The sequence below is a fragment of the Tripterygium wilfordii genome, chromosome 23, assembly GCF_013401445.1.
Source record: "Tripterygium wilfordii isolate XIE 37 chromosome 23, ASM1340144v1, whole genome shotgun sequence".
Classification (NCBI taxonomy): Eukaryota; Viridiplantae; Streptophyta; class Magnoliopsida; order Celastrales; family Celastraceae; genus Tripterygium; species Tripterygium wilfordii.
In genome coordinates this window covers 997,611-1,011,570 of record NC_052254.1, presented here as the reverse complement: position 1 = coordinate 1,011,570, position 13,960 = coordinate 997,611, and the positions used below count along the sequence as shown (strand labels likewise).

General features: G+C 37.1%; 2 protein-coding genes across 5 annotated transcripts; one reads left to right on the top strand and one right to left on the bottom strand.

Moving 5' to 3' along the window:
* Positions 1 to 289: 289 nt before the first annotated feature.
* Positions 290 to 8,122, bottom strand: LOC119993581 (AUGMIN subunit 5-like). 2 transcript variants are annotated; one of them, XM_038840767.1, is made up of 10 exons: positions 7,076 to 8,122; positions 6,072 to 6,614; positions 4,911 to 5,064; positions 4,350 to 4,526; positions 3,828 to 4,037; positions 3,401 to 3,586; positions 2,310 to 2,469; positions 1,678 to 1,873; positions 1,258 to 1,390; positions 290 to 935 (listed from the first exon to the last, which is right to left on the bottom strand). In XM_038840767.1, the coding sequence occupies exons 1-10, from the start codon at positions 7,585 to 7,587 to the stop codon at positions 810 to 812; spliced, it is 2,397 nt and encodes a 798-aa protein (XP_038696695.1). In that variant the 5' UTR covers positions 7,588 to 8,122; the 3' UTR covers positions 290 to 809. The 2 variants fall into 2 exon arrangements, with proteins under 2 accessions (XP_038696695.1, XP_038696696.1); XM_038840768.1 differs by having other exon boundaries at positions 4,923 to 5,064; positions 7,076 to 8,121.
* Positions 8,123 to 9,117: 995 nt separating this feature from the next.
* On the top strand, positions 9,118 to 13,882 carry LOC119993558 (E3 ubiquitin-protein ligase At3g02290-like). Of its 3 annotated transcripts, none has more exons than XM_038840735.1 (6): positions 9,179 to 9,269; positions 9,677 to 9,782; positions 10,490 to 10,839; positions 11,844 to 12,270; positions 13,215 to 13,324; positions 13,632 to 13,882. In XM_038840735.1, exons 3-6 carry the CDS (start codon positions 10,720 to 10,722, stop codon positions 13,656 to 13,658), a joined length of 684 nt encoding a protein of 227 aa, XP_038696663.1. In that variant the 5' UTR covers positions 9,179 to 9,269; positions 9,677 to 9,782; positions 10,490 to 10,719; the 3' UTR covers positions 13,659 to 13,882. The 3 variants fall into 3 exon arrangements, with proteins under 3 accessions (XP_038696662.1, XP_038696663.1, XP_038696664.1); XM_038840736.1 differs by lacking the exon at positions 9,677 to 9,782 and adding an exon at positions 9,366 to 9,375 and having other exon boundaries at positions 9,187 to 9,269; XM_038840734.1 differs by lacking the exon at positions 9,677 to 9,782 and having other exon boundaries at positions 9,118 to 9,269.
* Positions 13,883 to 13,960: the final 78 nt, after the last annotated feature.

The following is a 13,960-nucleotide window of genomic DNA, read 5'->3' as shown; positions in this document are numbered from 1 at the left end:
AGGCGGCCGTGAAACCATTTCAGCTTGGGATGCAAGAATATGAAGACCACAGTGAAGCCTGGATGCTTGCAACTAATGTAAGCTTTACAAGGTACAACTTGCATTACGACACCCCCAATACCAATGGAGGATCAATTTGATTTCTGATAACCCAAATTTTTACCCATATCAAATGTTCAAAGGACAAACTTGTAGTGGTCGGTGAAATGTTCAATTCCAATCCATCAAGTATCAAATGAAATACGCTTGTTGATGCAAAAAAAAAAAAAAAAAAAAGACATGCCCAGTATGGTTGAAGGACTCAAAACATTAAAACACCTTCAAAGTTCGATTACTTTTATGTCAAGTAACACAAAAGTAAAATTACAAACAAAAAAAAAATCAACATGGCTGTTCCATTAAGCCCTCTTTAAAAAGAATGATAATAGACCGACAACTTCCAAGTGACCTATTATCGTACAGGAATAATTTAACACTGGAAACATTATTCTATACACTAGTTATTTGCCGTGAAAATTAGGGCTACAAGAAGAGAGATCAATCAGGCATACCACACTTCTTGTGAATAGAGATTAGAGACACTTAGCAGTGTCACCCAAACCAAGTTAGAAAAATATTTCAGCCTCTTCTGCATCATGAAATGCATTGGCAACCTTTTTCAGCAAGCCACTTTGAACCGATATGCTCAACAGATATCTTTACCAGCAGTGCCGGTTGTATTCTACGTATTTTTCATAATGATATGAAAATGGTAAAAGTTAAAGGCAGAAAATGGCAGATTTTGGCAACATCAAGATGCACCTATTTGCCTAGAGCTCCTTATCGTAGAATGCCAGAAGCTGCTTCACATGATTAATCCATGCAGCAACACTCTGACCATCGACTGTAACCCAGTCAACAACAGTAGATGCAGGTTGCTCCCACCACTCATCAAGCTGCATCACAATTTCAAAAAGTTCCAAGTTTATCATAAACAAAGTCCACTATAATCAGAGACACAAACAATCAACAAACCACACAATTAGCAAACATAGAAACTTTTGCAATAAAGTTCATAGTTTTATTTTAAGCTGCTTAATGTTTGCAATCAAAAGTTATGTCAAGTTCCCCATGATCACTTGCAAAGACAATGGCCATGCAAAAGACAGAGAAAGAAAAAAGAGCAGTTTGCAAGATGAATTTATTTCAGCGATGAGAACAGGATTATAGGTGGTCTACAGGTGAATGACTAAACAATCAGCTTAGATAGTTTCTTACCAGACCCCCAACATATTTGCAATCTTCCAAGCACTTTTGAGCATTCAAAACTGCAGTCTTAAGTTCAGGTAACCATTTCTCTGAAACAACTATTTCTTGCTCAGCAGCCAAATTCAAACAATAATTAGTAGTCCTGCATGTTGTGATCCATGACTTAGCACGAGTAAAAGTGGCAAAGTAACAATATTAACAACAAAGTTAATATGGAATAGCCAGATAACAATAACAATAAATTTACTAAAATAATATTAAGATAATCAAAGAAAGATTGCTAAAGGTTCTACTATCCATGGAGTGGCATAAAGAATGGGTTATTGACTAAACAATTTGCATTATTGTTTTGACAGTGACAACTTCTCGAAATTATTTGAATATTGGACATGAACAAACAAAATTCCCATATGCAGATAGCAGCTTTACCTGTCATACTCTTGCTGAGCATGGTAGGCATGATTCAGTAATGCATGGCCACTTTCAACAAGATTTTGCCGTGCGTGGACCAAATTGATAGCCTTAGCCAAGTCCTCTAATACACTAGCCTCAGAACCACGAAGTTTCAAACAGAATTCCAGGGCCTCTAATACTGATGCCAAGCCAGCATCTGAACCCTCCAGTCCTAATATAAAGCACAGGGAATTCAACTCAATCAAAATCACATCTAAAGAGCATGTAAGAAAAGAAAGTATACATAATGTCCATGAATCTAAGTTTTCAAGTCTCTTTCTTCAGCCAGAGAACTACAAGGAGGCTGGGAATAAAGCCTCAATCAGATTGGAATAGAGAGAGGAACACCAAAACTTGATACAACTAAACCAATGATCAACAAAGAAGTCAAAGGATATTTCTTTTGAGTCAATGATTCTGTGATTTCTCTCTTTCCAGAATCCAGATACACCACATGATGGACATGGGTAGCATAACAGATCATCCCCAAACCTCTTCTGGCAGAAAAAAGCCATTACCACACAGAAACCTAAATCTATTTGAAAAGGGCAGCGACACTCTTTTCATAAGGTATGCTTGAAGGCTTCTAGATGAGCACAAAAACTCACCAGCAGGATATTGAAGGGCAGCAGAAATACGGCATATGGATGGAATTGCTGATGGGTCCCTGGCACCAGCTCTTGCAGTCAATAAAGCAGCATTTTTTTGGGCAGCCGCAACAGCTTCAAGCCCTGTAGATCCATTAGCCCCCATGGACTCCAAAAGTGCCTGGTAGGAAATCAAAGGATAAATAGAGCACCAACAGCATGCATGTGTGAAATGCATATGTAAAACCAAGGTGTAAACAAAATACTGATATATAACAAGAGAAAATAACTCTTTAATATAGTCAGAAACGGTTTGCTTCTTTTTCAGTAAAACAGCTATGCCATGAAAATGCTTAAACACAATCACATTCTCTGCATTCTATTTTCCTTTTCCTTTTTCTTTTTTCCTCGATAACAAGCGAGCAAGTGGCATAGTGGTAGCGTTGCAGGGATACAACCTAGAGGTCACAAGTTTAGTTCCTAGAAACCGTTTCTCCACATATTATGTGGGGAGGTAAGGTATGCATACATCCTGTATGTCCCCAATCCCGCCCATTGCGGGAGCCTTGGGCACGGGAGTTGTTTACCTTTTTTACCTTCTTCATGGATAAAATGGGAGTACAGTAATACAGCAGTCCAAAGATAGCACTTTATCAGACATGTCAGCATCATATAGAATATTCCTGTCAGCAGACGTGTTAAATTTTCCTTGACAGGCTGCATGTGAACCTTTTTCTTTCTAAATGAATTAATTACAATGTATAGTCATTTGCCTGACTAGACGTACATAAAAGCAATTATAAGGTAAGTCCTGATATAATCTTATTAGATCGAATATTCATTTTAAAATACCTAACTACAGATATAAAATCACTGATATGCAGTTCCAACAAGTCAACAACAGGCATAAAAACATTTAAAAATTAAAACTACACAAAACCAGAACAGTCAAGAAATAAAGTTCAGGAAACCATGCAAGCATACGTATGCTCAAATATACATCAGCACGCACACATATACACATACACGTACACACTCTTTATGGATAGCAACATTATTCAGTAGCTACTAATCAATTACAAAAAAACTAGTATTCACAAAGTTGTACAAACCTGTGGCGTTGTCGGCAGCATGTAGAGGCTATTATCAGGACTTCTATAGAATGCACTAACTTCATTATCAATCAGATCTTTTGCATTATTTGCAATGTCAAGAACAATTGCGCAAGCAGGAATAATAGTGCTTGATGCATACTCCCTTGCAGCTAACGGCTGCTGATTCCAGAATGCAACTGCACCCTACAAGAGAAATGAAATAACTACAAAAACAAAAGCAATTTCAAAACTCACTTAATCCTATAAAATGGAAGGTGACAAATGTCCACAACAAACACAATCAACGAGGCTTGATCAATCTGGCTTAAAATCAGCAAAGTGATAACGTCATAACGGTTTTGTACCGTCATTCGTAGCCATTTTCACAATACTTATAGCTCAGAGGTTTACCAATGATTATCGAGATGGAGATGAGATATCTTACCATGTTAGCCTTTAGTAGAGCAGTATAGATGGTTTCAAGTTCAGATCTGCGAGCATCAAACTCTTCAATCTTCTTCCACTTCTTTTTTAGGGAATCTTCAGCTTCTTTCCTCTCAGCACACAATTTATTCAAGCGCTGAATTTCAGTCATCAATGTATTCAAGCATGCCCTCAACCCAGCAGCTTCTCTTTCCTTGGCCCAAACTTCCAACTGCAACAATAAAGTGGCAAAATTAGTCAAGCAGGTCATTTCACTAGGAGAAGAGGATAAGAAATTTTCAACAAGAGAACTTAGTTGCTACTTCTTACTCTTTGTTTGTTCACTTAGACCCATAATAACAAGCTTCCATACCCTAAGAAATGTTATCAAGACATGAAACCCTATATTGCCAAAACTCAACAAGTATCAACTACGAAAAACACATGAGGATCAAGAAGATGCAAGTGAAAAAACATCCACCACCATAAGTATCACAACCAAATAAAATGGTAATAATTTACTGTAAATTCATTAACCAGTTACCTCAAATTGCCGAAGACTGCCTATGTTCTGTGATGTGCCACCAACACCAAGTGCGCGCGAGGAAACTGTATCACCACTTCCATGCAGACGCTTTATGAGTTTCTGACACATGTCCCTAGATTCAGCAGCTTTGTTTAGAGCATCTTCAGTGGCCAAAAATTGCTGAACATGGGCTTTCTGTAGGGAAAAAAACAAATAATATATACTATATAGCACATAAAGTGATGGATAACAAACAACTTAAGGGAAAACCACAGGAAAACAAAATTAAAATCAATCAATCCTAATCTCGATTCAAGCATAGAAAAAAAAAATGAAACCAAGCTCTTTTTGTTCTTTTGCTACTGACATTATATTTAACCAAAAGGGGGTGCAATGTCTTGGATAGGACATAGGATAAATTTTAGTTTGATTCAGTTGACTTGCAAAAGTGTGCAACCCTTCTAGAGGAAGAGCAGGCAAGATGGTACAGACCCAAGGTCCAAATCATTGTTTCCTAAAGATAAGTGCGAACTTTAGAAAATTTTTAAGGATATACTATTAATACAAAAGCTACCATACATAAATAAGAACCTGTCTTTCAAGAAGTTGATTTTGATTTCCTCTAGAAGATACATCGATCCCTATCTTCCCACTACCATACAGTTGATAATGTAATGGAGAGCTAGCATCAGGAGAAGAAACGTCCATTACTCTGTTATTCTCATACTTGTACCTGACCCAAAAAAAATTATGAATATGGTAAAATGGTGTTCTCAGAAAAGTAAGAACTGTACAAAATTTAGAACATGTTAAGATAGTTGGATCAATGGCATAATGTGTAAAATCAGTATGAAGAAGTTCGAAACATGTATACATAATTTTAATTCTAGTTGAATTTGATTTTCCTCTAACACTAAGTAGAACAAAGATAGGACACATAAATTCAATTACAGTGGCTAATTGCCGCTGTAATTGTTTTTTACCTGATAAAGAGTGTTGATTTTATTAATTAGAAGGAGATACATAAAAAGGAAATCTGGAGAGTACATATCCCACAGAAAAACAAACATACATTAGAAGATCCAAGAAATGTAATATGTCATCTTTTTCTTGGAGAAGTCTAGTCTTGCAATATCGAGCCTTCTTCTACTCTAGGATAAGATATATGCCACTGAAATTGTTGGCGACACATTTTTATTCCAGTACCATCAGAAACACTCGAAACAAATTCATGAAAAAAAAAATTTACTAAATGACATAACAAAGAATCAAAATACCTTGTACGTACCACATTCTATAAGTTGAATTTACAAAACAAAAGGGATCAAAGTTCACGGTATAAATGGCCAGTATTTGACTAAGGGAGCTATGGGCTACGAGGTTCTCAAAGGCCAAAAAATTGGTTAAATAGACAGGCAACCTGGATGGAGTGAAACGTAAGAGTATTCGAATGGAAAGAAAAAAACTCCTCGAGAATTTGAAAAAGATTGGATTGACACTTCTTTTTTCTGGTATACTGAACTATAAATGACAATAACATTAGACTTTTTCCCCCTGAAACGTTATCAAGAGCCTAGGTTGTACTTCTTAGTTCTTACAGAGCCCACTTGGTGCTTTTAATAATTATATTTTTTACTTTTCACAAAAAATTAATAGACAAGCAACCAACGTAACGAAATGCAGAAGGGTCAAGGATTATAACATACAGCATCATAAACAGAAAAGAAAACATAACCATACCTTAAGGCTTCTGCATCAGCTCTAACATCAATTTTCTCTATTTCTCTAGAAACCAGAGCTTTCAGCCGTAACGTGTATACAGTTATTGCTTGAAGTAATTGAGGAGGACTCTTAAGACAATTCACAATTACAGTTTTAACCTCATCGGGTATTTCCCCATCATAATCAAAGCCTAACTTGGCAGCTTCTAGTTGAGGATTTGGATGAAGACCACTTCCTTCATAAGCAGGAAAAGAATGACTTATTTTTTCAATCATATGCACTGCAAGAGATTCACAAGCCTGCCTAATATTTCTTTCCCGGGTTGTTTCTATAAGAATGACATCCTCCACAGATTTAGTACCCTTAACAGTTGAATAAACCGATTCTTTCTCACTGTTGGCACTGAAGCTGTTAATTACATCAACCGAAGACTCAGTACTTGATCTTTCAGCATCCCTTGCTAGATCAACATACTGATGAAGACGTTTATGGTACTCTGCAAAAATTTTTGCAGCTTCATCACACTGCTGATCATATGCCTCTAACATCACCTGCTTATGTCTGCAACATGAAAGCAACATGAATAAGGCATATATTACAATATTGTGAGAATAATAATAGTTCTATCACCTTTTCTTTTTCTACAAATACCACGTCATTCTTAGTTTGAAAAGGAAAAATATATTAAGTTCACCAACTCATAATGCCTCTGATTGTTTGTGGAAATCTAAGGTTCAAATTAAATAACCATAGGTCATATTGATGCAACACATCTTATTCGGCAAATTTAAAACTTTCTGCTAATCCGAACACGCATACAATGAGAAATACACCAGGGCTCAAATATAACATGTGCCTAATTAGGACGTAACTTTGCCACTACATATGAAGCCAAGACAACAGAAAAGGCAATAATCAAAATTTTCATTGTCTTCTCTTTCACCTGCATTTATTAAACAGCAAAAACGTACTGATAAACAATGAATCTGCAATAAGCTTGCATAATATTTTGAAACCCAAACCTGTAATTCCTCCGCTCGTCAAGCATCCGCTTTCTCTCTGCCTCTTCCCTGGAAACCTCCAACATCCTGGCCTTCAAATCCTTCTTCTGCCTTCTCACAATGTTCCTCAACCTCTCCACATCTTTTGCCGCCGTCTCCCTCTCCTGCAATGCAGCCTCCCTGCTCTCCGCAGTACTCGAGCTCTCCCCTGCTGTCTTATCCTTCCTCCTCCCCTTAATCTTACCCTCTTCCTTGGCCAAATTACCCAAATTGCCACTGTCACCACCATGAACCATTATGTTCCTACGAATATTCTCCACAGTCTTCTCCGATTTTACTCTCTTTATCAAGAAATTCCAAACGGGAATCATATTTCCACGGCAAATTTTTCGAAGCGCATCTATTGACGGCAACTGCGATTTGCTCGACGCGCCGATGGAACCCAAGGGCCTGTATCCCATCTCCTTTTGAAGCCATTCCAGTATGGCCTCAGGTTGCGCAACTGTGGAGGAGCTCAACGAGCTGCTCTGCATTGTAAATAAAGGCTTAGGGTTTTCCAATTGCCGAAAAGAACTTAGATACCACTACTACTAGATTGCCATAGTGAGGTTTTGAATCGAACACCACCAAATTCAAAGCCAAAACCCTAACTCACTAAAATCGAGCTCCTCGAGCTCTCCCATTGTGGATAAATGGAGATTCCCAACGCAAATTGGTCGCGAAATACGAATCTGGCAAAGATAACGTGGAAATGTATGCAGAGAGGACTGCGACAAGCAGATCTGACAAATGGAGCCGTGGAATCGGCCGGCCGCAGGAAGATGCCTCAACGAACAGTGGAGAGAGTCTTGCTCGTAATAATAATAATAGTAATAATAAAGGTGTGAGGAGGTTCAAAAATGGAGGTCCCGCTCTTTGATCGAGTGTTAAGAAATGTATGCAAATACCATACCTATACGTACAACAAGACAACAATGGGATCTTTCACGCGTTTGAGGCAGCAGTCGCTGTAAGTCTTGTTTTATCTTTCACACTCTCTGTGATGTGTAATCGCAATTAGGCAGAGAATTGGCCATTCCAACTAAAACCTTTTTATTGTGCGACTATACATTTAATCAAACGCTTCTTTTCGTCAACATCTCATATGAGTCTAAAATTGAGCTTCATAGCTCAACATCAAATCCAAAATAAATCTAAACTCGGAATTCATAACTCGCACACATAAAAATATTGATTTTTTTATAACCGATAACAACATCATACAATCTTACACTTCACACACAAGTTACTATGATACTATACAATCTTACATTTCGCACACAACAATCTTATTATGGTTATTTTGGAGACAGATTCCTCTATGGTTGTGGATTGGCTAAATAAGCAGAGTGTTCCAAACCTCTCTCTTTCCAATTTGATTAGTGTGTGCCAGAAGCTTGTTAATCAAGCTTGGGAGGTGAAAGTAATTCATGTGTATAGAGAAAGGAATCGGGTTGCTGATTTCCTTGCATCTGAGTCTCTCAACCATGGCAATGGGCTAACGATTCTTCAGCATCCTATTGTTGGCATTCAAGGTCTGCTTTGGGAGGATTTTATTGGAGTTGCATGGCCTAGGTGGGTTTTGCAAGTAGAGGTTTAATCCTTTGGTTTGTCTGTGGGTATTCCCCCTCCCTAGTATCAAAAAAATCTTATTATTTACCCACAACGACTTCATACAAATTTACCCTTTAAACATATAATATGGTCTTAAACTCGAATGATCTTTTAAATATTCTATATGAAGCTAAACTTGAACTTGATGGCCCGCAGACACATAAATATTGGTTTTTCTAATAACCAATAATAATATCATATAATTTTCTCCTTCCTAAAATGAGAATCCAACCCCGTACGTCTCTGAGTCATACAATTTGTTTAGAGAGAACCACCAACAAAACTATGAACTATCACTTAGTGGTTGTAGTTAATATTGATAGTATAAAGTATGTGCTATGAATCCCATATGAATCATTGAATTCTCAATCAAGCATGACCGAATTTACCGATAAGGTTTTTTTTTTTAATTTTTATAATTTAATATTTTAGTGCAATTGATTCCATCACCAACTATCAAAGCCAAGAGCAGACAAGACTGGGGCGGGGTGACTTCTATTCCGCTTCTGCATCGCTTTTCTCGCCGATTTTCCAAACACCCGGATTTCGAGCTTCTCTTTAGGTTCTTGCTCCACCTTTCTCTCCACCTGCTTATATTATATCAATCAATTCCATCGTTTACCTCTCTCTTTCTTTCTCCTTCTCCACTTTTTCTCAGCTCTCTCCAGGTATCCTTTTGTTTTTCTTCGTGTTTTTGTTCAATTATGTGCACTTTTATGCCCGCTGATCAATTCTCCTTCTCTTGAACATGATAATTGCAAATGGGTCTTTTTTGTTTCGATGATCGATGCCTGTGTTGATTGCTTTTATTTTCGTCGAAATTTAGTTTTAATAGGTTGTTGGAATTCTTTTCAAATTTTGTTTTCAAAGCTGATGAACGATGCCGCTGATCAATTCTCCTTCTCTTTCTCAGATGATTTCACCTTTGGTTGGTGATATATTGTTTCCTTTCTAATAGCTTCTCTTTAGGTTCTTGCTCCACCTTTCTCTCCACCTGCTTATATTATATCAATCAATTCCATCGTTTACCTCTCTCTTTCTTTCTCCTTCTCCACTTTTTCTCAGCTCTCTCCAGGTATCCTTTTGTTTTTCTTCGTGTTTTTGTTCAATTATGTGCACTTTTATGCCCGCTGATCAATTCTCCTTCTCTTGAACATGATAATTGCAAATGGGTCTTTTTTGTTTCGATGATCGATGCCTGTGTTGATTGCTTTTATTTTCGTCGAAATTTAGTTTTAATAGGTTGTTGGAATTCTTTTCAAATTTTGTTTTCAAAGCTGATGAACGATGCCGCTGATCAATTCTCCTTCTCTTTCTCAGATGATTTCACCTTTGGTTGGTGATATATTGTTTCCTTTCCATTAGAGGGAAGGACCCCTGCTTTCCCCAATTGTTGAAGGAAGCATCTTTGTGGAAAAAAAAAATGTGACTTTTATGATAAAAATCAGCAAAATTTGGATTAATATCATTACTTTGGTTTTTTTTTTAATCATATAATTATTTCCGCACATCTTTTTGATAATCTTGAATGGAGAACTTGTGTTGCAGTCTGTGTAATGATTTATTTAAAGCAAATTTCTTTTTCAATTGAATGTTGATGAATGCCTGTGCAATTGGATGGTTATGGGTGTTATTCCATTTCATTTGATTAGCTTTTGGTGCTGGATGTGTAGATGTTAGTCCATTACTCAAAATGGCTTACTATTTTGCTCTGATGATTGCTTTGTTGGTCATTTTATATTTAATTGTTGTCATTTTTAATTTGCATGTTTTGTTCAACAGGTGAGAGAAAAATATCCGCAGGAAATAAAAGAGGGATGGTACTAGTTCGTGGACTTGGACTTCTGCGAGCCTAGCTACCTCTCTCGTTCTATATTGTCATAATCCTTTACTGCTTCAAGAGAAATATTTTTCTGGATGCATATGATCAAAGAAGTTGAGAGTTGCTGGTGAGATTAAAAGACTTGCTGTGGGTAGACTTTTAATTGAAAGAAAGAGATTGAAGCATCGTCATGGGTGCTGTTTGTTGCTGTTTGCATTTTGAGGATCTTGAGGAGTACATGGATCCAAACAGTTCAGTCTACAGGAACAGTATGTGTCACAGATGTTTTGTTCAAAACTTTCTAAGCCTGGTAAGTCTCACAGTTTTGAAGTCCTTTCTGTTCGGTTATTTTGGTTTTGATCTGAAAAGTAACTTAACTGAAAAGTTATCATGCTCTTAGTTACAAGTGGGGATTGTGCTTTTAATTCTCTACTGCCATTTCTTTTTTGCAGTTCTTTTTACTGTTATTTGAACTTCCGAGACTATATTTTTCGTTCGAGAGGAGAGTTGGCCTTTAAACAACCTTTTATTTGCAATCTTGCATGTGGTATTGCAACTAACTGATGATGATGATGTTGCTCAAGGATGGTGCAACTTTTCTTTCCCTGCTATTATGCTATTCCATTTGAAAGTTCCAAACTTACATCATATTCAGAATATAGTGTGACTTAAGAGTATAGAAGTTGAAGTTAATGTATGATTTCTGTTTGCGGATCCTTCCATGAAATGTGTGTGTGTAATGGCTCTGTGGGATTGAGTTCTCACCTTATTTATAGGATTTATTTTTGTATTCCCTAATCTAAGGTAGCTCATTTGTGTATGCATAATATTAGATCTACTTTGTTCTCAAGCTTGGGGCTATGTGTGTCTTATTTGGTAGATCAGGCATTCTAATGGTTATGGGTCATTTTTAACGACTAGATACCGGTCTAAAATTAGTTTATTTATGTTCTGGAACAATTTTGATGAAAACAAGTATAGTGTAAGTGTCCTTTTCCTGTGTTAATTCCATAAAAAATGGCAGTTGTTAGGCGGTGCTCTTTCGTTCAGTAATAATACCATAAGGGATGCAGTTGTTTGGCATGAGCTATTGAAGCCCTTCCTATATGGTATGAGCTAGAATGGTTTCCTTACATTGGACACCAGTTGCGAAATGTGATCGTCTTTCCTTTGCATGCCGTAAATTTGGACTATCAAATCAATGTCTTATGATGCTTTGTAGTTTTTATTTATATCATTATATGTCCTCCAAGGATTATCTCTGATGTAGATTCAACTATTTTCTTCTACGTTTTGGTTGCCCCATTGATGCAGTACACCTCATTCTTTCGAAGAGGGGAAGTGCATTCTCTCCCTTCTTCCCTTCAGGGGCCTGCATCTATGACTTCTAGTGCATCACTGGACAACTCCCTCTCTGACATGTACCGCTCTCCTCCTAGGCCCTTGCCTTATGATGCCGACCCCAGATATTTCCAGTTGCAGCGTGATGGTTTGGTTTCTAGACGGGAAAAGGGTACAAGTCATTCACACGAGGAATCGGAGCCTTTAAGAAGTGATAATGATGTGGATTCAGAATCGTTCAGTGCAGGAGACAAATGGAATGATTCTACTTGTGAAGAAGGATCCAAGGAACAGCGTTCTAGATCCTCACTGAAGCTGTCATCAGCAAAAGCAACAGTTGGAATTGGGTATATTTATTCAACATCAGAAGATGAGGATGTTTGTCCAACTTGTCTTGAAGGTATTTTTTTTTGGCTTCCCCAAATATAGCTTTAAATGGTTTTGCAGCCACCAAGTAACTCGATTTTGCCTGTTCTTATCTAAAATATTTGACTGATTGAAATTATCTTGACATGTGCCAAACCTACCATGCGTTTTTGGCTTCAACTCAAGTAGAAAAATACTCCATTACAGGATCCATGATCTCTTCTAATTTTTTTTTTCTTTATTGTGATGCTTCTAATAGCCATGAATTGATTTTGACCCACCTTTTCTCAGATATGTGCATTCTCTGATAGTGATGTTTCATTCTTTTAACCACTTTAGTCAGAAAGTGAGAAACAGTTGTAGGAATTGATTTCCCAGGCTAAAAGCTAATTAGCAATTGGCAATATACATTAAAAGCAATGAGAAACTGAATAGGCAAGCTTGTTAATGGCACCCATTGTCCTAGCATTGATGATTTGACGGTTTCGAAGTGAGGGCCATAAGGCCATTTCATAGTTTTACTTGTTATACCAGCATCTTAAAAGGTAGGCTTTGATTTCCGATAACTGTAATTCAACTAAGGCCAGTCTTCCTTGATAGTTTAGTAGATGGAACAAGCTGTTATGCGCATTCCTCACACAAAATCACTAAGTTTTCTCGCTCAGAACCTCTATCTCAAGTAATAATAAAATGCATTGGCAGATAAAATGAAGAAAAAGTTCCATGCCATGGTTTGCTTCTGTGTATCCTATTTTTTTCGCCCTCATAGTCAAATGTACCCATCTTGAGAGTTAGTGTTGATGAAAAAGGGCACCTCCTTAGGTTAGACTTGAAAGCCAACTTGGGAAGTTATAACCGCATACTATGGCTGTGCGGTAATTGCTGTCAGTAATATCTGATGGTGTTTAATATACTCTTTCGCAGTTCAGGTTTAAAATTATGAATTGTTTTAACATTAGTTTCCCTGTCCATATGCAGAATATACTCCAGAGAATCCTAAAATAACGACAAAATGCTCTCACCACTTCCACCTTGGTTGTATTTATGAGTGGATGGAGAGAAGCGACAGTTGCCCTGTCTGTGGAAAGGTAATATTATTTTTTCTGTAATTATTTTAATTCTGTGAATGCTTGCTTCGTAATCATTTGCCTGCTAGTTTGTATTGTGGCTTATATCGTCAAGACTCAAGAAAAGGCTTAAGAAGTTGGCTCTGTTACAGAAGACAAATGTGTGATTTTTCATTTTCTTGTGCGTTGCATGGAATCTTGATACACCAGTTTTGCACGTTACGTGACAAATATTGTTTGGTGATACACTTTTGGAAATTGTCAATGATATGCAGTGTTTTGTTAGATAATTTTTGCTCACTTACGTTCATTTGACTGGGTTCTTTAGGTGATGGTATTCGATGAAACGCCTTGAGCTTCCTTGAAGGTTTTTGCGGTGGATGAAACCAACAACAAGAGAAGAGAAAGAAATTGAAGACGAGATGTATAGAGTTCTTTGTGAATATTGACGGTTATAGCATTTTGCCATCCATGGTAAATATGAAATTGTTATGACTTATGAATGACAATACGGCGAATACATTATCTTCAAAATGTCATTTTTCTTGCTTCAGCTATGAAAATCTGGCTATAGTTCCATTAACGTGGTGTTACTCGCAGAAGGTGTGAAATGAGATGAAAATAAGCATGATACTGTTATTTTGACATTTTCTCTGG

Excerpts from the sequence above, each read along its gene's own strand:
- LOC119993581 (XM_038840767.1), bottom strand. The coding sequence starts at position 7,587 with ATGCAGAGCAGCTCGTTGAGCTCCTCCACAGTTGCGCAACCTGAGGCC. Across the intron at positions 4,527-4,910 it reads AAAGACAGGTTCTTATTTAT|AAAGCCCATGTTCAGCAATT; the intron begins GTATGGTAGCTT and ends TTTTCCCTACAG. Across the intron at positions 1,391-1,677 it reads GCTCAGCAAGAGTATGACAG|GACTACTAATTATTGTTTGA; the intron begins GTAAAGCTGCTA and ends CACAACATGCAG.
- LOC119993558 (XM_038840734.1), top strand. The coding sequence starts at position 10,720 with ATGGGTGCTGTTTGTTGCTGTTTGCATTTTGAGGATCTTGAGGAGTAC. Across the intron at positions 10,840-11,843 it reads TTCAAAACTTTCTAAGCCTG|TACACCTCATTCTTTCGAAG; the intron begins GTAAGTCTCACA and ends CCATTGATGCAG. Across the intron at positions 13,325-13,631 it reads GTTGCCCTGTCTGTGGAAAG|GTGATGGTATTCGATGAAAC; the intron begins GTAATATTATTT and ends TGGGTTCTTTAG.